Below are 23,924 nucleotides of genomic sequence, written 5' to 3' on the forward strand. Positions count from 1 at the left end.
GGCTTAAAATGAGGCCTTGACGTCGCCGGCGCGATGGCGTCACTTCTGAAAGTGAAATCATCCTGTCGCTGGCGACGAGGGAAACGCTCTGGAATTCGGGCAAAAACTCTATGGTAGAAGCTGTTTTGACCACAGAGTTTTGCCCAGATACCAGAGCATCTCCCTCATCGTTAGCGATGTGATGGCGTCACTTCCAGAAGTGATGAAATTGCGCCGACGAAGTCGAGGCCTAGGCCTCATTTTAAGCCTGGGAAGACCCTGCCGGCCAGCAGGACGGCGCCAGGGGGAGGAGACCAAAAGTGAGGGATCCCTCACCCTTGGTGGGGGTCTGGCAACCCTATCCCAGATCCATTGAGGTCAGAATCCCCATTTCTAACAGCTGTCAGCGCTCCCTGTGCCATTTGACCCTACAGTTTGGTGTTCAAAGGTCGATTGCCTTTGAACACGGAGATTTCCTTTAGCTATCATGCCTGACACCTCTTGGAAGACTGAGAGCAGTCAACGGTCTTTTAGGCATGGCCGTTTCACTTGCCATCACCCCTCTGACAACTTTGGGTCTGTGTTCGGATTATGCATGCCGTTTCCAACTGTCAGAGGTTGCCTCGCTCTCCCCTGGTGTTTCCCCTCGTTTTGCTTGCGTTTTGAGGGACCTGTTTTATCTAAAATTTGAAAACGCGGGCAACACGCAGAGGAACACGGGGGACAGCAAGGTGACCTCTGATAGTTGGAAACGGCAAGCATAATCAGTACAAAAACCCAAAGTTGTCAGAGGGGTGACGGCGAGTGAAACTGCCATGCGTAAAAGACTAATCTGATGCTTCTGGGAAACCCCACATGCAAGCTATGATAAAGACAACTGCCCTTCCCGCGTGGTTTGCTCCCTGTAGCTGATATTCTGAGGTATACTGCCTCTGAACGTGAAGGTTTTATTCACCCATCGTGGCAAACTGCTGATCTGAAATAATTTTTCTTACCGTGGCTTTGGTACCAATTCCTCAGGAACTGGGGTCCAAATGGATTCGGGGGATTTTTGCTCCCGGAAGCGCCCCTCAAAGACCGAGGATATCTGGGCCATGTCGAAGGCACAGACAGCGGAGCCGGGGATGCTGCAAAAGACAGGAAAGGGATATCATATTTGAGGAAAATCATGTCCCGGAGACCCAGCTGTGTATCATCTGAATGGATCAGTGGTTAGTTTCGAAACCAGTACTGCATGCCGACCGAGATATAATTCGGATGGCCCTGGCTCTAATCACACCTCTGGGACAAATATATTACAAGCCAGAGTCCTTCAGCCATTGATAATACAGGGATAATTGGTCTGGCCTACCTTTCAGGGTTATTGTAAAGATAAAAAAAAAGGTAAAGGTCCCCTGTGCAAGCACTGGGTCATTCCTGACCCATGGGGTGATGTCACATCCCAACGTTTCCTAGGCAGACTTTTGTTTATGGGGTGGTTTGCCAGTGCCTTCCCCAGTCGTCTGCACTTGACCCCCAGCAAGCTGGGTGCTCATTTTACCAACCTTGCAAGGATGGAAGGTGGAGTCAACCTTGAGCCGGCTACCTGAAACCGACTTCGGTTGGGATCGAACTCAGGTCATGAGCAGAGCTTGGACTGCAGTACTGCAGTTTACCACTCTGCGCCATGGGGCTCCTCATTGATTAGGTGCATAAAAATGCTTTGAACTTTCAGAAGAGATTTAAATGGGAAGTGTTATGATATGGGGTGAGCGTGCAGGCCACAGAAACCCTTCCAGCTTTCATACTTCCTCTTTGGGAAGGGGACTCCCACCCCTCCAAGAGAACTACAGTTCCCAGGAACCACTGGGGTGACAGATTGATGGTTAAACTATTTTAAACGCGGACATGTGAAGAGTAGATTACCCTCGCTCCAGGGAACGTTCTGTCTACATTTAGGCAGCAATAAACAGATTAACACATCCATTAAATTGCATTGAAAAAAAATCTCGCTAAAGCCCTCTTAACTTTTAGCTCAAGCTTCAAGCTGTTGATCTCGCATCCCCGCCAGTCCTGGCTCAAAGCAGAAATTGGGTTGCCAACCTCCAGGTACTGGCTGGAGATCTCCTGCTATTACAACTGATCTCCAGCCAATAGAGATCAGCTCACCTGGAGAAAAATGGCTGCTTTGGCAATTGAACTCCCCTCCCCAAAGCCCGCCCTCCTCAGGCTCCGCCCCAAAAACCTTCCGCCGGTGGCGAAGAGGGACCTGGCGACCCTAAGCAGAAAACATCCTAACACAACTCTACATACAGCCAAATAAACTATGGGCTTTTCTAGTGTTTTATCAAAAACATGGGGAGGGGCGACCTAACTCCAACAGAATTAAGGAACTGAGAACTGCCGTCAACAGTGCGGTGTCCAAAATTTGGAACTAAAAATTGCAATGCATTTGTTTCACTTTAGAAACAAGATAGTCATTTAGAACTTCGGAAGTGGTGGAGGTTTGGATGATGAGAATTTCAGAAAATTAAGAAGAAGAGTTGGTTTTTATATGCTGACTTTCTCTACCTTTTAAGGAAAATCAAATCGGCCTACAATCAACCCTTCCCCTCCCCACAACAACACCCTGTGAAGTAGGTGGGGCTGAGTTTGGAGAGAACTGTGACTAGCCCAAGGTCACCCAGCAGGCTTCAAGTGGAGGAGTGGGGAAACCAACCTGGTTCACCAGATCAGAGCCTGCTGCTCATGTGCAGGAGTGGGGAATCAAACCTGGTTCACCAGATTAGCGTCCGTCGCTCATGTGGAGGAGTGGAGAATCAAACTCGGCTCTCCAGATTAGAGTCCACCGCTCCTAACCACTACACCACACTGACTAAACAGGGATAGCAACGTCTCTCGCCGGTGGCCTCAGCAGCCCACAATAAAAACCATAAAGATAAAAATAAAAGTGCAGAAAAACACACAGAGCAAGCAAATTACTTCCTCTATTCCCCAAAGCACTTGGCACAACAATATTTCTAGGCCACTTGTTAAAAACAAGTCTCAGGGGCCGGCCCTAAGGGTTGCGTCTCACACCAGAACCCTCCCTCAACTCTCACCTGTTAGCAGGCGTAGAGAAGACCGCCAGGACAACGGGTCGGCCATCGAGCTGGAAGACGTCCGTGACCGACTGGATAACGTTGAAGTAGAAATGTGAGTCTCCCGGAACAGAGCAGTTGAGCCGGGCCTTCAGGAAGGAAGTCCACTGTTTCTCCAGCACCCGCTGTGAGCCGCCCATGTCGTTCTTACAGACCCGGGCTACTCGCGAAACCACCACCTACGTGGGGGAAACAAGCAGGGACGGGGGAGTCAGCGTCTGTACCCGCAACCCAGGACCCGCGCATCGGTTGTCTACCCATTGCCAAACGAATTCCCCTTCTTGATTTCATTCACGAATTGTCAAACAAAAACTTGTCTACTTGATTTCCGAAAGGCTATCATTGGACTGCATTGTGGTCATGAACTTGCACCCAGATAAAGTGTACCTATTTGCCCCGGGCCTTGCTCAGGCGTTCCCCGTCACCCTGTTGCTTCTGCTAGACCAGGACGAAATCTAAAAGCCAGAGGGCATGGCTGGGTAGGGGGTGACTGAAAGGCACAGGGCTGAGAAATTAAGAGATGAAGACCTAGATGCCAGCTAATCAAACAAGGAAGCAAAAACAAATGCATATAGGATATTTCAAACTGATTGTATTGATGAACGGGTATTGAAATGAAGGGAAAGGAAATTTAAAAGCACACAAGAGCAGGCTGGGCTGCCCCACTCTGGTCCGTTGGCAACCCTGGATGCCCCAAAAGGCCAACCTGAATGTTAGTCGTCATTCTGGACCCCCAGGGACATCACTGGGACACCTGCTAAATGTTCCCACCCCCCCTGGATTCTGCGTTTGCCTCCTGCCCATAGCTCAGCGGAGCCAGGAAAGAAATTTCACACAAAGAACCATTTCCCTGCCAGTGTAGCAATACCCCTCTCTGGGCCTGCAGAGTAAAACCAGTGGTCCTGATCCTCCGGAGAGCTCAGCGCTCATAGCCCGATACAGCCCATCTTATGCACCAGCCAGCTTACCTTTTCTAGGTAGTTAAACTCTATGGCGATCTCTCTGAAGAAGAAATAAACGTGGCTCTTCCATTCTACGGCGTGGACAAAATACGGCTCTGGAGGGAAGGAGAAAGGGTCAGCAAACCCATTGAAGTCCCTCCCCTCCTCAAACCCTGCCTTTCTCAGGCTCCACCCATGAAGCCAACTGGGTGACCTTGGGCTAGTCACAGCTCTCTCGGCCTCACATATCTTGCAGAGTGTCTGTTGTGGGGAAGGGAGGGGAAGGAGATTTTAAGCTGGTTTGATTTTCCTTGAGAAGGTGGAGAAAGTTGGCATATAGAGATAACTCTTCTTCATCATCATCTTCTCTTCTTCTTTTTCTTTATTAACAAACTGAATTACTGATTCATGTTACATGTGTGTGTGTATATAAACACACAGTGGTAGAGCCTCTGCTTGGCACTCCGAAGGTCCCAGATTTGATCCCCGGCATCTCCAGTTAAAGGGACTAGGCAAGTAGGTGATGTGAAAGACCCCTGCCTGAGTCCCTGGAGAGCAGCTGCCGGTCTGAGTAGACAATTCTGACTTTGATGGACCAAGGGTATAAGGCAGCTTCATGTGTGTTCATGTGTGTGTGTTCAAACACATGCAGCCCAAGGCAGGCAACGGCAAAGCTTACTTCCCTTTTAATGTTTTATAAATCTTCCAGTCATGTATTCTGGCAGTCAGTCCGTCTTTTGAAATCCCCGTCGACTGCAACATTAAAAGCATGCTTCTACTATGTCAATTGCACCTTAAAGACTAACAAAAATATTTTCTGGCAGGGTATGAGCTTCCGTGAGCCACAGCTCACTTCTTCAGAAAGCTCATACCCTGCCAGAAAATATTTTTGTTAGTCTTTAAGGTGCTACTGGACTCTTGCTCTTTTCTACTACTGCAGACAGACTAACACGGCTACCCACTGTGAATTATGTCAATTGCGTTTACCACGCTTCTGATTTTGGGGAGCTTTAATCCAGGGGGTCAAACGTATGGCCTGCGGGCCGGATTCGCCCCCTTGAGAGCTCTTATCCGGCCCACGAGCCAGTTGAGGCAGCACCCCCAATCTGGTCCAGCGAGGCATGGCCCACCCCGACCAAGTGACATTTATGTCATATCCAGCCCTCGTAACAAATGAGTTCGACACCCCTCCTTTAATCTGAATTAAAGATTGACTGGGGGTGTTTTTTGAGGGTATTTTGTTTCAAACCATTTGCATAAGATAACCACTTTTACAGCGTCATAGAGAATCATAGAATTATAGAGTTGAAAGGGACCATCAGGGTCATCTAGTCTAACCCCCTGCCCAATGCAGGAAATCCACAGCTACCTTCCCCCCCACACACACCCAGCAACCCCTACTCCACGCCCAGAAGATGGCCAAGATGCCCTCCCTCTCATGAGCTGCTTAAGGTCATAGAATCAGCATTGCTGACAGATGGCCATCTAGCCTCTGCTTCAAAACCTCCAGGGAAGGAAAGCTCACCACCTCCCGGGGAAGCCTGTTCCACTGAGCTTCAAAGTAACCTAAGTTTAGGAGAGGCACCCAAGGGCTTTTGCCAGGATGCAATGACTGGTTTTGCCCATGTTTGACCAGCCCCTATTTTCTTCCCCCTCCGGCACGCACAGATCTTGTCAGGGACGCGGGTCTAACCAAACCCCCCCCCCCCCTACCTTTGAACCACTTGGAGTCATGCTTAACGGTGCGTAGGGTCGGGTTGTCTCCGAGGCTGCGGTAAATCACGGCATCGATGGCCAGGAAATCTGTCACCGTGGCAGTGAAGAGCATCCCGCCTGTCAAGGGGAGACAAAGGAGAAGGATGAATAGGGGATGTCGTTAATAATGCCCGGTGGGTCTGATGGGCGGCGCATGGGGCTTTCACGCAGGCAGAGAGCGGAGAGAAGAGCAAGAGAGAGGGAGAGAGACTGAGAGAGCGCATGAAGAGGGCCAAAGGAGAAGGCAAACAGGATACGCTAGAATGGAATGAAGAAGAAGAGTTGGTTTTTATATGCCGACTTTCTCTACCACTTAAGGGAGAATCAAACCAGCATACAGTCACCTTCCCTTCCCATCCCCATAACAGACACCTTGTGAGGTACGTGGGGCTGAGAGAGTTCGGAGAGAACTGTGACTAGCCCAAGGTCACTCGGCTGGCTTCACGTGGAACAGTAGAGAAACCAACCCGGTTCACCAGATTAGCCTCCGTCGCTCATGTGGAGGAGTGGGGGAATCAAACCCAGTTTTCCAGATCAGAGTCCACCGCTCCCATCCACCGCTCTTAACCGCTACACCACGCTGGCTCTCTAGACAGGCCTAGAGTTTAGGAGCAGTCTCCCCCCCCCAATGCTGTTCAGTGGGCTCAGGACCCCTATTCCCTGTGTTAAAAGCATCTGCTACTCTCTGGCCTACCCTCTGCGTGGCATCAGCTGGTTTGAGCTGCCCGGACCTTTGCACAGGTGTAGACATGAACAAGAGCCAGCGTGGCATAGTGGTTAAGAGCGACGGGCTCTAATCGGGAGAACCGGGTTTGATTCCCCGCTCCTCCACATGAAGCCTGCTGGGTGACCTTGGGGCAGTCACGGTTATCTCTGAACTCTCTCAGCCCATGCAGAGGGAGGGGGGTTGTGCTCTAGGAAGTGCCCATAAAGGGAAAAGTAGTCCCCTGTGCAAGCACCAGGTCATTCCTCACCCATGGGGTGACATCATATCCCGACGATTACTAGGCAGACTGGGTGGTTTGCCCTTGCCTTTCCCAGTTGTCTACACTATACCCCCAGCAAGCTGGGTACTCATTTTACCGACCTCGGAAGGATGGAAGGCTGAGTCAACCTTGAGCCGGCTGCCTGAAACCAACTTCCATGGGAATCGAACTCAGGTCGTGAGCAGAGCTTTTGACTGCAGTACTGCAGCTTACCACTCTGCACCACAGGGCCCATGCCCGAGACCAAAGCCTTCACCCCGCTTGGGGGGAGGGCATGACTGACCTGTAAAGAGAGCCACGTTGGCATGCTTGGGGTCATAGGGGCACCGGGCCATGCCGCTGATGTTGTCCCCGATGGGTTCAAGCTTGTCCATCTGATGGAAAGAGAGGCAAGTTAGTAAAACGGGACCCCTGGGAAGATGATGCGGTGGAACAGTCCTGAGTGTGCTCGCAATCCTTGTGGGTGCTCATAAGACCATAAGAAAGGCCGTGCTGGATCAGACCAAGGCCCATCAAGTCCAGCAGTCTGTTCACACAGTGGCCAACCACGTGCCTCTAGGAAGTCCGCTAACAAGATGACTGCAGCAGTATTTATCCTGCCTGTGTTCCACAGCATCTAACATAATAGGCATGCTCTTCTGAACCTGGAGAGAACATGTATGCATCATGACCATTTTGACTAGTAGCCATGGATAGCCCTCTCCTCCATGAACATGTCCACTCCCCTCTTAAAGCCTTCCCAAGTTGGCAGCCATCGCCACATCCTGGGGAGGGAGTTCCACAATTTAACTATGCTCAGATATCTCTTAGCTATCAACTTTGCCAGGTGTGTCCAATTCCAAACATGAACTTACCGTAAATTTGGTGTACCAGGCGTACCTCGTTTTATTGCACTTCCTGGGGCAGGGAGTTCCACAATTTAGCTATACATTGTGTGAAGAAATACTTCCTTCCTTTTTTATCAGCTTTGAATCCCTCACCCTCCAGCTTCAGCAGATGACCCCACGTTCTAGTATTATGAGAGAGGGAGAAAAGCTTCTTCTTGTCCACTCTCTCCACACCATGCATAATTTTATAGACCTCTATCATGTCTCCCCTTAACTGCCTTCTTTCCAGGCTAAAAAGCCCTAAGAGTTTTAACTGCTCCTCATAGAGCAGTTGCTCTAGCCCCCTGATCATTTTGGTTGCTCTTTTCTGCACCTTCTCAAGTTCTTCAATATCCTTTTTTTAGGTGTGGTGACCAGAACATAACTTTTATATGCACTGGAAAACCAAAAAATTAGTGTGACTCGAATTTATTGCGATATTCGCTTTATTGGATCAGAACCCGCAATATCTCCAAGGTGTGCTTGTATATTCTAATAAATTCATGTTCTGATCCATGTGAGATTTTGTTATCTAACGGTCTCCAATTGTGCTCTTCATTCTGTAGCTCTTCATGTGGTGTCCCTAGGGATCCGAACCTGCAATATCTCCCGAGGTATGCCTGTACACAGAAACGGCGATATCCTGATTACTCAAACCTGAACACTGACTTTTCACATCTAACGCTAAAACTCCGAGGCATCTCAGATACTCACAAAGGAGGTAACCTGCTGCATCACTGCATGAGTCACTGATCTCGGCTAGCCTGCACTGTGAGTGGAGTAATTTTGTTGTATTGTGTGTGACTGGACCCTTCACTCATTCATGGGGCAGCCGAACTGCCGCCTCTCAAAGGAGGCTGCCCTGTTGCACATCTGTACGAGTCCCTGTTCGGATCTTATATTAGAAAGCTGGATTTTTGCCCCATTTAATTACTTTCTTTTTCTGAAATTTTGTGCTGTGTTCCACACTGCCTTGATTCTGGCATAACAAAGAAAACTCCTAAAGCATATTTCAGTGCTGGCTAAGGCAACCTGGGTGAGGGCCGGGTACAGGTACTCACACTGTAGTTGGCACAGACTGGATTGAAGGCATTGGTGCCGCACACGAAAAGCATGTTGTCGTTGCGGAGAAGGAGAACTTTGATAAAATTCCGGCATTCTGCCTGGGAAGGAGAAGATAAGCAATGAGAGCCAGAAGGGGTACTATGTTCAGTTTTGGGCACCGCAATTTAAGAAAGATGTAGACAAGTTGGAACGTGCCCAAAAGAAGGGCAACAAAGACGGCGAGGGGTCTGGAGACCAAGTCCTATGAGGAAAGGTTGAAGGAGCTGGGTATGTTTAGCCTGAGGAGGAGAAGACTGAGAGGGGATATGATAACCATCTTCAAGTACTTGAAGGGCTGTCATATAGAGGAGGGTACCGAGTTGTTTTCTGTTGCCCCAGAAAGTTGGACCAGAACCAACGGTTTGAAATTAAATCAAAAGCGTTTCTGTCTAGACATTAGGAAGAACTTTCTAACAGTTAGAGCGGTTCCTCAGTGGAACGGGCTTCCTCGGGAGGTGGTAAGCTCTCCTTCCCTGGAGGTTTTCAAGAAGAGGTTAGATAGCCATCTGTCAGCAATGCTGATTCTATGACCTTAGGCAGATGATGAGAGGGAGGGCATCTTGGCCATCTTCTGGGCATGGAGTAGGGGTCACTGAGGATGTGTGGGGGGGAGGTAGTTGTGAATTTCCTGCATTGTGCAGGGGGGTTAGACTAGATGATCCTGGTGACCCCTTCCAACTCTATGATTCTAGGGTGCATGGGGGGTACTCTTCCATGGGGATATTTTCCCGTCTCTTGAACTGAGGCCTGGAATAGAAAGGACCTTCTGGGTGCTCTGCCCCTAAAATTAAGTACTCTGGGGCTGAGAATACATAAGGACCACAATTAATACTAAGTACAAATGATGTTCTGCAATTATATATAATGCATTTATTACTTACAAAAATCAATAACTTTTATACAGCCCCGCCATAGCTTCTATATTTCTATTATAAATACGGACATAGAACACAAACAGGCACAAAATAACAACCAGACAATTAGACCAAAACTGAGACCAAACGCGTTTTGGCCATATGACCTTCTTCAGTGGTCTAAATCCTTTAAACTCCAGAATACAATCCTACCATTATACAAATATACAAATATATGTCAGTATAACACTCTTCATGACTGAGTAAAAGTGGTGTTTATAATATATAAGGTTTACTTATAAACATCATCCAGGTTTTCCTTTTCAATTTTGGGCTTCAATTAATCTGAACATTTAAATTCCTTTTATAAAACCCTGCTAAATGGGGAGATGCTGGATTTCTTGTCTACTGTGGTACAAGGTATCCCAGTCATAAAGATGTCATCGAGTCTGAATAACTTAAGTTAGCTCTGGCTCTAACTCAGATGTCACCCCCCAACCTCTTTCCCTGATATCCCCTCACTCCATAAACCAGGCCATGGTTCTCCTAGCTAGGCATTTTTATTCCAACGTTCCTCTAAAGCTGCTCAGGTCAGCTGACAAGACGTTTCCGCACCCCGTTTTAGTCCCATGACATCCCCGTGAGGTATTTTGGGCTGCGAGAATGCAACGGGCCCCGGACCGACCAGTGAGCTTCGTGGCTGAGTACGGATTTGAATCTGGATCTCCCAGGTCCTATTCCAACACCCTAACTGCTACACCACAGCAGCTCTCTGAATTAATAAATAAGCTTGGAGCATTTATACATGAGCTGAGTGTCCATACACCAGATAGGATCTAACAATCTGCAACTGGAGCCTTCCTCATGGAATGACACTTTCTGGCTTCCCGGCCTAGGGGGTTGCCAGGTGGCTTGGATTGGCGGACAATTGCCTGTCAACCGGAAGTGGCGTGATCGCGTCGTGCCCGTGATCCTCGCCCCAGCTCCACCCCAAACACCTCCCACTGGAGGAGAGGGGGGACCTGGCAACCCTAGCCTCCCCCCTGTACCCCCATATCCCCCTAAATGAGGACTCCCAACCTCCGGTGGGGCCTGGAGACCTCCCGCTATCACAGTTGAGAGAAAGCATGGTGTAGCGGTTAAGAGGGGTGGACTCTGTTGTGGAGAACCGAGTTTGTTTCTCCACTTCTCCACATGAGCGGCGGAGGCTAATCTGGTGGACCAGGTTGGTTTCCCCACCAGGTTGGTTTCCCCACCGGTGAACTAGATTGGTTCCCCCCAGGGTGGTTTCCCAGGTTGGTTTCCCCACGGGATTTGTTTTTATATGCCGGCTTTCTCTACGAGTTAAGGAAGAATCAAACTGGCTTACAATCACTTTCCCTTCCTCTCCCCGCAACAGACACCCTGTGAGGTAGGCTGGGCTGAGAGCTTTAAGAGAGCTGTGATTAGCCCAAGGTCACCCAGCTGGCTTCGTGTGTAGGAGTGGGGAAACCAACCCCGTTCACCAGATTAGCCTCCGCCGCTCATGTGGAGGAGTGGGGAATCAAACCCGGTTCTCCAGATTAGAGTCCGCTGCTCCTAACCACCGCTCCTAACCACTACACCACGACGGATAGATGGGAGCAGGGAGGGAAGGTGTATAATTCTCCATCATCCTACAACATCAGTTTAAACTTCCTTACTCCCTGACCTGGATGGCCCAGGCGAGCCTGATCTCGTCGGATCGCAGAAGCTAAGCCGGGTCAGCCCTGGTTAGTATTTGGATGGGGGACCACCAAGGAATACCAGGGCTGCTGTGCAGAGGAAGGCACTGGCAAACCACCTCTGTTAGCCTCTTGCCATGAAAACCCCAAAAAAGGGGTCGCCATAAGTCGGCTGTGACTTGAAGGCACTTTACACACACACACACACACACACCTTCTTATGTCCCCCCCACCCAGAGGTTTGGATCAAGGCCTTCCAGCACAAGACTCACCACCCATCCTTCCCCCCACGCCTACTCTAGAGCAGGCCTTTGTATTGCTATTGTTGGTCTTCCTCTGCTCTTATCCAAGAATCATTTTTTTCCTGATGGTTTCCATGGTTTCTGAGCAGGCCGGGGGGGGGGGGAAGGAAGAGCAAGTCGGATTTTTTAAAAAATTCTCCGCAGCTGCCTTTCTTTTCCTTCTGACACCCTCGTTTGGACAACAAAACCCAGCCGTTTTTTGCTTAAAGAGAACAACAATAACCCCAAAACACATTGCTGATAAAAGAGGCGCCGGGACGCAGCCCTGTTTGGGAGGCTGGGACCTTTAGCCATGCCAAGCGGATGGTGGTTGTTTGGAAAGGGGAAGGGGAACAGGCTCTTTCAAATGAGAACCTCCAAGAGGAATTGGGTGCAAGGGGGATTAAACAACCGGAAACGCTCCAGGAGGCCAACGGCCAGGCAATTTCTTTGGTGCTTCAGAAATAAATAATCATTATCTCCTTCGGGCCGGACCCAACCAAGTAGGGTTGCCAGGTCCCTCTTCACCACCGGTAGGGTCACCAACCTCCAGGTACTAGCTGGAGATCTCCTGCTCTTACAACTGATCTGCAGCTGTCAGAGATCAGTTTGCCTGGAGAAAATGGCCACTTTGGCCATTGGACTCTATGGCATTGAAGTCCCTCCCCTCTCCAAACCTCCTCAGGCTCTGCCCCCAAAATCTCCTGCTGATGGCGAAGAGGGACCTGGCATTTCAGTAAGGAACCTAATACCCAGAGAGGTCTGATGGTCTTCTATATTCGTGAGGTCTTTGTACCCGTGAACATGTTAAGTCTTAGCAAAATTGCTTGAAACATATTTAACTGAAGAAGCCGGGTTCGGCAAAACGCACCCTGATCCGGAGGTGGCCTCCGTTCCTGGGTCACGCCCGGTCCCTGCTCCTGGGCTACGCCTTGTTCATCTTATTCTTCTTCTTTTGACGTTTGAGAAATTATAGACTTTGGGCTAATTTAGCCCCGACATTGAGTTAATGGTAGAGGACATTGTGTCTCCTAACATTTCTATTGAATACCCCTATGAGGGAATCGTCAGGCTCCCAATTTGAGAGTTTTGTATACGTTCTTGTTTCCTTGTATTTTTGTATTGTTTGTTTATTTGTCTATAGGCTATAAGTTTTTGTGTTTTTGTATTAGAAATAGTGTTTAGTATTTAGGTTTAATTGATATTGTGTTAAGTAAATTCACTGCATACAAATTGAGTCTACATGCTGTTTTTGTAATTCAGTACCTGGAGGTTGGCAACCCTACAACCAAAGACAACAAAGAAAAACCGTAAGCACATCCTCACTGAGTGAATTTTCGGTGCTTATTCATGTGGTTCATTTGATGCAGAGGTCCCCAACCTTTTTGAGCCTGTGGGTACTTTTGGCATTCTGACACCGTGTGGTGGGCACAGCCGCAAAATGGCCACTGCCGAAGGCAAAGGCAGCTACGAAACAGCTACCGCCGGTGGTTAGGGTTGCCACCTCTGGGTTGGGAAATACCTGGAGACTTTTGGGGCGGAGCCTGAGGAGGACGGGGTTTGGGGAGTTCAATGCCATAGAGTCCAATGGCCAAAACGGCCATTTTCTCCAGGGGAACTGATCTCTATCGGCTGGAGATCAGTTGAAATGGTGGGCGATCTCCGGCTTGTACCTGGAGGTTGGCAACCCCACAGGTGAACAGCCACACACATACATGCAGAGAAATCCCAAGCGCAAGGGACATAAGGAATACTTTTAAAAAGCGTTCTCCAGATTAGAATCCGGTTCTCCAAATTAGAGTCCACCACTCCAAACCACCTCTGTTAACCACTACACCACGCTGGTGTACTAAAAGCGAGGCAGAAAAAATACCCAACACTTGGCCCTGTGTTGTGGCCCCCAAGGGAAATGGTGAAAATAAGCTCTGTGTTTGGCCTGGGGGGCATTGCCTGAGTGCAATAATGGTGAAAATGGGGACTTTGAGCATGTGCAGTGTTTCGTGCTCATCACCGAGTTGCCGCAACCATCCTCAACCCACCTAGGTTGGGAAGAAAGGCTGCCAGACAACCACCGGTAGAGTTGCCAACCTCCAGGTAGTAGCTGGAGATCTCCCGCTGTTACAACTGATCTCCAGCCGATAGAGATCAGTTCACCTGGAGAAAATGGCTGCTTTGGCAATTGGACTTCATGGCGTTGAAGTCCCTCCCCTCCCCAAACCCCGCCCTCCTCGGGCTCCGTTCCAAAAACCTCCCGCTGGTGGTGAAGAGGGACCTAGCAAACCTACGGCAGAGGCTCTTTTGCAAATTAAACTCTGCTCTCTCCCCCTCCTGTCCGTCCCCCTCTTCCCAGGGAACTTTACTGGGTGGTCCACGCTGGCGTCCTGCAGGGAGTCGCACGCCATGCTTCACATCCTTGTCTCCTTTCAACTCCCAGCAAACATTTTATATCAAATGTGATTTATTAGGAGGCTGGTATAATTGGTTTTGTAATTAATTATTTCCGGTCTGCTGATCGTAACAGACACATCTCATAATCGGTGAGAAATCCAATTTCCAGATTCTATTAACGCCTCCCCGGACTGCGAGTGAGGCAACGCTCTGGGGCTCCCCAGGGGAGCCTGGAGGACTCGGGACCCCAGCCGAAAAGATCCTGGGATCTCAAGGGGCTGGTGTTTGCAGCTGGGGAGGAATGTGTGCAGACGCCTCGCAGCTGCGGGGAGCGCATGTCACACAGACATGAGCAAACATTCCTTACTTAGCCTCCTGGCAGATTCGCGGAGAGCTTTACCCGGAGTTTTGCTTTTCCACTTTTTGGCTTTTGTCGATGCGCTAGTCCTGGGCAGGCAATTCGTATGACGCGTGTGAACCATTTGTCACTGAGATGCTCTGCATGCGTAGAATGCTGACGTGACTTTGAAAAAAGGCATGCGTATTATTTGGGGCGGGGGAGACTGATGAGAGGAGAAAGAAAACTGGCACCAAAATGAGGAATCACGGGTCCGATTCGCACAAGCGAGAAGCAAAACCTATTCCAAGCTATAATAGCAGGGAGGAAAAGGGCAAAATCCTTCCGAGAACTGGGCTTCTTTGCAAACTCTATAGCTAGATTTGCAAAAGAGGTTCTCAACACCCGGATGCGATCCAGTGTGACCAAGAAGGAGTGTCTGGCTCAGGACTATATGTGCGTTCGATCCTGGCTGAATCCTGGCTGAAACAGGGAATAAAGAAGGCTAAAGCGACCATGCGTTTTCACCCAAAGACCAGCTGCAAATTAGCTTGGGGGTGGGTGGGGAATGGCAACCTGTCCTTGGAGAAAAAGATCTCTGGGAGCAGCCAGCAACCCCACCGATGAAATTCCTAAATTCACTCCACCATTGCAACCAAGGTTGCTTTCCCTGGTTCAATTCCTTGACTGTTCTGGCAGTAGCACTCTGTTAATTCTAGCTCAACAAGTAGTTCTCCAATCGATTTTAGCACAGCATTCGATGCCCTTTATATTTTCTCCCTTCTCTGCACACCATGAAAAGCGGCCAAGACAGCCAAAGAGCAAGCTTGAAGAGCAAGCGCACGGAGAATATGAAGATGTTGTTTCGCTGATGCGCACATGTGTTCCTGTGCATTGGCCAAACACCGCACAGAACATTTTTTTAATACAACAGTGCGCAGCTCTGCCTGTGTTCCTGTGCACAGCTCTGCATGTGTTCCTGTGCATTGGCCAAACACCGCACAGAACATTTTTTTAATACAACAGTGCGCAGCTCTGCCTCCACAGTCCAGACTGATTTTTCTCTTGGCAGGATTCAAACAACGTGTTTGGTCAGCGCAGGGCAAGAACAATGGAAATGAACGAAGGGAGCAAAGAGTTGTGGCCAGCGTGGTGTAGTGGTTAAGAGCGGTGGTTTGGAGCGGTGGACTTTAATCTGGAGAACTGGGTTTGATTCCCCATTCCTCCACATGAGCGGTGGACGCTAATCTGGTGAACCGGGTTGGTTTCTCCACTCCTACACATGAAGCCAGCTGGGTGACCTTGGGCTAGTCACAGCTCTCTCAGCCCCACCTATGTCACAGGGTGTCTGCTGTGGGGAGGGGTGATTGTAAGCCGGTCTGATTCCCTCTTAAGTGGTAGAGAAAGTCGGCATGTAAAAACCAACTCTTCTTCAGCTGCGTATGGACAGCGCACTGGACAAGATCCAGACATTTTAAAATGGAGGATTTCTAATGTTTCTGCTTGGAAGAGATTAAGTAATTCAAAACTAAAAAATCCAGAGAGAAATTAGGATGTGGAGAATTTTGGAAGCATCCTGAACCGAAGAGTGCTCACCTTCATGGGAACATTTGCCTGCACAGGCTCATGAAAATGAATGGGAGTAGGAACTATGCCAGCCCCCATTTATTTCCTTGGGGCTCATAGAATCATAGAGGTGGAAGGGACCACCAGGGTCATCTAGTCCAACCCCCTGCACAATGTAGGAAATTCTCAACTACCTCCCCCACACACCCTAGATGACCTTGGTGGTCCCTTCCCACTTCACGAATCTATGATTATCCAAGCTGCCGAGCCCACCTTTCCTTGGAGCAAAACTGAAAAGACTTGGGGCTATTGTTTCTCTTGCAAATCCAAAAGCGAGGCCGGCGGGTACGCAAAATCGGGATGCCACCCCTGGCACCCTTCTTCCCCCGGCAGCTGCGCACTGGGGCCTGCCCTGCACTTACCTCGTGCTTTCCTTTCATTCGGCAGATGTTGATATCATGCTGATTTGACCTCCATGTCAGCTTCTGCACAAAAACCAGACAATAAGAGATGAGTCAGGGAGAGCCAGGCACCGAATACGCAGCCTTGAAAACCACACAGTCAATTATTCTACCATGCTGGCAAGGGGTAGATGAATGTCACTCATTCTATCAGGTTTTGTAGCTTTGAATTCCCATCCCTGTCCTTCCAACGACCCCCCCCCATCCCCTGCCAAGTTCTGGGAACTTTTGTGCAGTCGTGCGCATGATGCGTATTTTGCCGCATGCTTTCGGTGTCTTTGATACACGTGGCGACCTGTGCTCTGAGGATATGGAGCCAAATGTATATCCAACGTGTATCCCTCCCCCAACGCACGACTGTGAATCTCGTGTGGCTCTGTGCATAATGCACATTTAGATGTGCATGCTTACTACACCTTTGGCACATGTGGCAATCCACACTTTCAGAACATCTCCAGAAGGGTAATACATATCCAAATACAGGTCGATACGTTTACCCCCAAAACCCTCCCCTCCCCAGGGCAGGTTAATGCATAATGGGTGAAGTAAATGTAATTTGAACAGAACAACATAAAAAATTCCCATGGAATGGATGTGGAATTTCAACCTCTGAAAAAGGCAATCTGGATAGTCATTCTGTCTTCTCAGGATCAGAGAGAGCATGTAACACTTTCGGTATCTTGGGGACTAAAGCAACTGCCCTATGAGGAGCGGTTAAAACACTTTAAAAGGTAAAGGTCCCCTGTGCAAGCACCGGGTCATTCCTGACCCATGGGGTGATGTCACATCCCGACGTTTACTAAGTAGACTTGTTTACGAGGTGGTTTGCCAGTGCCTTCCCCAGTCATCTTCCCTTTACCCCCAGCAAGCTGGGTACTCGTTTTACCAATCTCGGAAGGATGGAAGGCTGAGTCAACCTTGAGCCGGCTACCTGAACCCGGCTTCCATCGGGATCGAACTCAGGTAGTGAGCAGAGTTTGGACTGCAGTACTGCAGCTTACCACTATGTGCCACAGGGCTCCTTTACCTTTAAAACACTTAGGGCTGTTTAACTTGGAAGGAAGGCAGTTAAGGGGAGACATGACAGAGGTCTATAAAATTATGCATGGTTTGGAGAGAGAGGACAGGGAGAAGCTTTTCTCCCTCTCTTGTAATACCAGAATGTGGGGTCGTCTGCTGAAGCTGGAGGAGGTGAGATTCAAAACTGATAAAAGGAGGTATTTCTTCTCACAACACATAGTTAAATTGTGGAACTCCCTGCCCTAGGATGTGGTGATGGCTGCCAACTTGGAAGCCTTTAAGAGGGGAGTGGACATGTTCATGGAGGGTATTCATGGCTACTAGTTAAAATGGATACTAGTCATGATGCATACCTATTCTTTGGTTCTTGTAGGTTATCCGGGCTGTGTAACCGTGGTCTTGGAATTTTCTTTCCTGACGTTTCGCCAGCAACTGTGGCAGGCATCTTCAGAGTAGTAACACTGAAGGACAGTGTCTCTCAGTGTCAAGGGTGTAGGAAGAGTAATATATAGTCAGAAAGGGGTTGGGTTTGAGCTGAGTATTGTCCTGCAAAAGTGATGTGGTAATCATTGCCCTGTAAGTATCAAGATAATGTGCTAATGAGGGTGTGGTATGTTAATATGGAACCATTGTATCCTGAAGTGATCTGTTGATGTGTGTAATCCAAAGCTAATCTGCATGGATTACACACATTAACAAATCACTTCAGGATACAATGGTTCCATATTAACATACCATACCCTCATTAGCACGTTATCTTGATACTTACAGGACAATGATTAGCACATTACTTTTGCAGGACAATACTCAGCTCAAACCCAACCCCTTTCTGACTATATATTACTCTTCCTACACCCTTGACACTGAGAGACACTGTCCTTCAGTGTTACTACTCTGAAGATGCCTGCCACAGTTGCTGGCGAAACGTCAGGAAAGAAAATTCCAAGACCACGGTTACACAGCCCGGATAACCTACAAGAACCAATGAACTCTGACCGTGAAAGCCTTCGACATACCTATTCTCTCCAGGATCAGAGGAGCCGGCCTATTATATTAGGTGCTGTGGAACACAGGCAGGACAATGCTGCTGCAGTTGTCTTGTTTGTGGGTTTCCTAGAGGCACCTGGTTGGCCACTGGGTGAACAGACTGCTGGACTTAATGCGCCTTGGTCTGATCCAGCATGGCTTTTCTTATGTTCTTATCGGTTGGATCCTATCAGGTTTTCCACTGGTGTCAGAGGGAGGTATCTCCCCCTAAAGGTTATGAGGACGGTGAGGACAAAAGCCACGGGGGTGCAGCGAGGAGGAAAATCGTAGGGCGGGAGGACCCCTTCCCTCTCTTGCATCTGCAGATAAGCTCATAGGATCCACGCCAGGGTGGCCCTCCGCCCCTACTTAGGAGTAAAGTTGCCAATCTGGAACCCATTGAGGTTTTGGTGGTCTGAATCTTATGAGGTGCTTCTCACCCTTTGAACATAAGAACATAAGAAAGGCCCTACTGGATCAAACCAAGGCCCATCAAGTCCAGCAGTCTGTTCACACAGTGGCCAACTAGGTGCCTCTAGGAAGTCCATGAACAAGACGACTGCAGCAGCATTATCCTGCCTGTGTTCCACAGCACCCAATATAATAGGCATCCTCCTCTGATACTAGAGAGAATAGGTATGCAGCATGACTAGTATCTGACTAACTAATAGCCATGAATACCCCTTTCCTCCATGAATATGTCTACTCCCCTCTTAAAGCCTTCCAAATTGGCAGCCATCACCACATCCTGGGGCAGGGAGTTCCACAATTTAACTATGCGTTGTGTGAAGTGGTTGAATACTGGCAATTCGCCATGAAAACTGCGTTGCATGTTGGCAATTTGCTGGGAAATTATACGGAGACCAGCTTACTGATGAAGTAGTCTCTTTGGCGAAACGCACACTAATCTAGAGGTAGCATCTGGATGTTGGACTAGTCCGATTCTATCCAAGTCTTCTCTTTTCAACATACCATCTTGGCGGGGGCACAGGGCTCCGTGCTCCTTAATTAAGCCATACAAGAATTTTTCCTGCATTAAGTTTTGCAGTTATTTCATATTGTGTTTGGAGACACATTGTTAAGGTGGGTGGTGGATATTAGAGCACTATGTATTTTACAGTTTATATTATTTGATGTAATTCTGATTGTTGTTCAATGTGCTCTTTTGGTACTTTTTGTATTTTTTATGTTATGTTTTGTATTTCTTTTTTTTCCTATTTTGTTTGTCTTATAAAATAATAAAAATTTATTAAAAAAATATTGCGTTTGGAGAGATTTGATTATACGTGTGTATTGAATCTTGTTTGTACGTAGTCATCAATTGTATATTATTTCATGCAAAGGAGTGTAATGAATTAATCACATGTAAAATTGTGGTCTACTCAAGAGTAAAGAATTGTAATCTACTCAAGAGTAAAGATAAAAATTTAAAAGTAAAAATTGTGGTCTACTCAAGAGTAAATAATTGTTTTCTACTCAAGAGTAAACATAGGACTTTAACATTGCATATGAGCCTCGTGCTGTTGTTTCTTATTGAAAATATCCATTGTACAGCATAGGTAATTTTTTGTATATTTTAGGTTCGCTAAACCTCCAGGAGGTGGCTGGAGATCTCCCGCTACTGCAACTGATCTCCAGGTGACAGAGATCAGTTCCCACGGAGAAAATGGCTGCTTTGGCCATTGGACTCCATGGCACTGAAGTCCCTCCCCTCTCTAAACCCCGCCCTCCTCAGGTTCCACCCCCAAAATCTTCAGGTATTTCCCAACCTGGAGATGGGAACCCTACTCATGCCCCCAGTCCATCCCTCTCCCCGATTTACTCGACAATTCCCAGAATTTATTTTGGGATGGCCACACATGCAACCAGTTGCTCTCAACAAAATTCCATCCTAGGTTTTTCTCTCTTCTCCTTGGTTAGCGATGCGATCCAGCGGCCAGGCATGCTCTCATGTCAAGTCACATGTTTAAGAGCTTCCCCCATAGGTGGAGACTGGGAATCCCCCAATGGAAAGACAACATGGTGTAGTTGCTACAGCTTTGACTAGGGAGACCCAGGCTTGACTCCTCATTCAGACTGGGTAACCTTGGCCAGTCGCTCTCTGTCAGCCTGACCTACCTTGCCGGGCTGTTGAAGGAAAGACGTTTGCCCAAAGACTTTGGTTGTTTATGCATGGGTACTTTCACTCATGTGTCCCCCCCCCCCCACCGCTGTCTGTCTTGGTTGTTCCTTGGAGTTATGCATGAGTTTTCCCTCCATTACAGATGACCTCGCTGCCAGCCCTTGCAAATCCCGGGACTTTCCATTCCTCTATTAACCCAATTCTTCCCTCTCCCCTGAGCTCAGCCCGCTTGAAATCCCCATGCATAACGCAAAGTGTGGGACACAGAAGCTTGGTTTCTCTCACAGCAAGCAGACAGCCAATTACAAAGCAGCATGTCAAGGGTTGGGGATTCAAATACTTCCTGCTTCTTCGGAGTTCTTTCTGAGCAGACGGCTTTAAAAATGAAGCTTGGGTTTCTCTCCGCCCCTTACTTTCAAATAGTTCAGTTTTTGTTTTTGTTCTTAAAATGCTCTTAATGTGCTTTTTTATGCGGCAATTGGGTTTCCCGGGGAGAGGGGGGCTTTTCTCTCACTACAGCCAATTACGAAGCAGTATTTCAAGGGGCGGGGATTCAAACACTTCCTGATTTGAACTTGGAGACTGCTGGTGCATAGATGCCTGACAGGAAAGCGTGGGTCCAGCGAGCAACGGACCTCAGGTAAAACTCCCATGCTTAAACAACCTTTGTAAAATTGTATATCAGCTTGCCTTACTGAACAACAACGTGTGTGCTTATGGAGGGGGGGCTGTGGAATATGGGGAGCGCCATCTCCAGCGCTCGGCACTCACCTGATGATAGCGCATCTCTCCAGCTGTGGAAGGCTCCAGGCTTATACGGTACAAGTTATCCCTGAGGGAAGGTAATAAGAGGGGAGGGGGGGAAACACATAATTCAGAGTCACACTGAGAGGGAGAGGAAGATGGGAACAGCTTCCTTCTCGGATTACGAAGCCAAGGGTGGCCCGACTTCATTCGTGCGTGCTCCAGGTTTTGTACACAGATCCCCGCCGCCTGCTGATGGCTTTTAAATTGGCAACGCAAGAGGCAGGACTCATTGCGACCCAGCTGCTCTCGTCTCGGCCCAAAGCCGCCAGCGATCGGTGCCCCCCCCCCCAAAATTGGCCGGCAGTCTGACTGGAGACCGTGTCCCACTTTCTACCTTCTCCCCTCAATACCCAGTGTGGTGTAGTGGTTAGGAGCGGTGGACTGTAATCTGGAGAACCGGGTTGGATTCCCCACTCCTCCACACGAGCAGTGGACTCTCATCTAGAAAACCGGGTTCAATTCCCCACTCTTCCACAGATCCTGCTGCCTATCTCTTCTAACTAGAGATTTTCAGATATAGGAAAGCATTCCCCCCTGCTAGATGCCAAGCTCTTCCCTCAGCGGTTTTGGATTGGACACACAGAAAGGTTCCCTTGGAGGATAGGGTATGTCCCTGTGTTTTAAGGGAAATCAAAACAACGGAGCATGTTCTACTGCGCTGTCCACTATACCAAGAGGCTCAATTTAAGTTCATCTCCCCCTGGCTTAGCAGGCATCCTGGCCATTCATGTCTAGGGTATACTAAAATGTTGCTCATAGAGGTTACAGCAGAAATTGCAAAGTTTTGTGCGGGGCCCCGCAGAGTCTGTCATATGCTGTTGAGAACGCTGGTGTGCCAACAATTTTAACTTGTAGTGTAGTTTCTAATAACTGTGCAAATAATTATTTTACAATTTGTGTAAACCTGTGGGTAGCGTGCAATACTAAAGGGTTTATGGTGGTAAATTGTAAAGAGTTGTCCTGGTCTATGACTGTTTTAATAAAGATTGAGATACTCCTCCACATGAAGCCAGTTGGGTGACCTTGGGCTAGTCACAGTTCTCTCTGAACTCTCTCAGTCCCACCTACCTCACATGGTGTGGGGAGGGGAAGGGAAGGTGATTGTAAGCCACTTTGATTCTTCCTTAAGTAGTAAAGAAAGTAGGCATATAAAAACCAACTCTTCTTCTTCTCCTCCTCCTCCTCCTCCTCCTCCTCCTCCTTCTCATCCACTGGTCACAAAGCAGCGGACTCGTCCAAAAAAAAGATGTCGACAAGCCTAGCATTCGAGCTTCGAACGTCGGCACATAAAAACCAACTTCTTCTTCTTCTTCCTCCTCCTCCTCCTCCTCCTCACAATCAAGTTAGTCTATTTGTTCTACTAGCAACTACTGGCCAGGAGGGGGAGCTCCAGAGTCCTCAGTTTGGAGGATAATTACCAGCTGAGTCCGGGCCTCTCTGAAGTTCAGGCTCTGCTCATAAGTACCTTGTCCCCGGCCTTCCACCCACTGCTTTGCCGAAACCAAGACTCCTAGGACATGCAGTTCCCCAGGGCCTCTGGGTTCTAAGTAAGGGCGCGACACACTTCCAGTGACATCATCCCTTCAGGAGAACAACAAAACGTGGAGCCCAGAACCAACCTGCACTTAAAATGACCAAACTATGAGCCTAATCTCAACTGAGCTCAAAGTTTCCTCTTTTTGTTAAGTAAGGTAAAGGTCCCCCGCGCAAGCACCGGGTTATTCCTGACCCATGGGGTGACATCACATCCGGACGTTTGCTAGGCAGACTTTGTTTTATGGGGTGATTTGCCAGTGCCTTCCCCAGTCAACTTCCCTTTACCCCCAGCAAGCCAGGTGCTCATTTCACCGACCTCGGAAGGATGGAAGGCGGAGTCAACCTTGAGCCGGCTACCTGAGACCAACTTCCGTTGGGATCGAACTCAGGTCGTGAGCAGCTTTTGACTGCAGTACTGCAGCTTACCACTCTGCACCACGGGGCTCCTCTTTTTCTTAGGTGAGCCCAATTCAGAATTGAAGAAGAAGAGTTGGTTTTTATATGCCGACTTTCTCTACCACTTAAGGGAGAATCAAACAAGCTTACAATCTCCTTCCCTTCCCCATACCCAAAACAGACACCCTGTGAGGTAGGTGTGGCTGAGAGAGTGTGACTAGCCCAAGGTCACCCAGATGTCTTCATGTGGAGGAATGGGGAAACCAACCTGGTTCACCAGATCAGCACCCGTCGCTCATGTGAAGGAGCGGGGAATCAAACCCGGTTCTCCAGATAACAGTCCACTACCCCAAACAACCACTCTTAACCACTACACCATGCTGGCTCTCTTGAGCGCATAAAGGTGGCTGTGGGCATCAATGGGAGCCTTGTGGGTGCCAAGACTCCTGGAAAATGTAGTTTCCCAGTGCTTCTGGGTCCTTATTCAGGACTCATTGTGTTTCTAGCGAAATCATCAGGAGCGCAAGAAGACGCGGAGCTCAAAAGAAGCCTGCGCAAATTTGCGCACTATCCAAAACGAGCTTTAAGTAGCTTATTTCAGGCAGATCCCGTTTGCTTAAGGTATAGATTTAGTCATTTAAAGGTATTTTGTAATAGGCAAGTGCTGGTGGTACCTG

At 48.6% G+C, this 23,924-nt stretch overlaps 1 protein-coding gene across 1 annotated transcript in view; it reads right to left on the reverse strand.

The window, feature by feature from the left end:
- Positions 1-23,924, reverse strand: part of SEMA6B (semaphorin 6B) — a 57,190-nt gene that overhangs the window by 23,479 nt on the left and 9,787 nt on the right. The window contains exons 3-10 of the mRNA XM_056844320.1: positions 21,280-21,340; positions 16,302-16,364; positions 8,708-8,809; positions 7,064-7,154; positions 5,753-5,872; positions 4,067-4,155; positions 3,060-3,277; positions 975-1,106 (exon numbers count right to left, since the gene is read on the reverse strand). Of these exons, the coding sequence (XP_056700298.1) occupies positions 975-1,106; positions 3,060-3,277; positions 4,067-4,155; positions 5,753-5,872; positions 7,064-7,154; positions 8,708-8,809; positions 16,302-16,364; positions 21,280-21,340 (876 nt within the window). The remainder of the gene's footprint in view (positions 1-974; positions 1,107-3,059; positions 3,278-4,066; positions 4,156-5,752; positions 5,873-7,063; positions 7,155-8,707; positions 8,810-16,301; positions 16,365-21,279; positions 21,341-23,924) is intronic.

Source organism: Euleptes europaea, chromosome 2 (assembly GCF_029931775.1).
Source record: "Euleptes europaea isolate rEulEur1 chromosome 2, rEulEur1.hap1, whole genome shotgun sequence".
NCBI lineage: Eukaryota > Metazoa > Chordata > Lepidosauria > Squamata > Sphaerodactylidae > Euleptes > Euleptes europaea.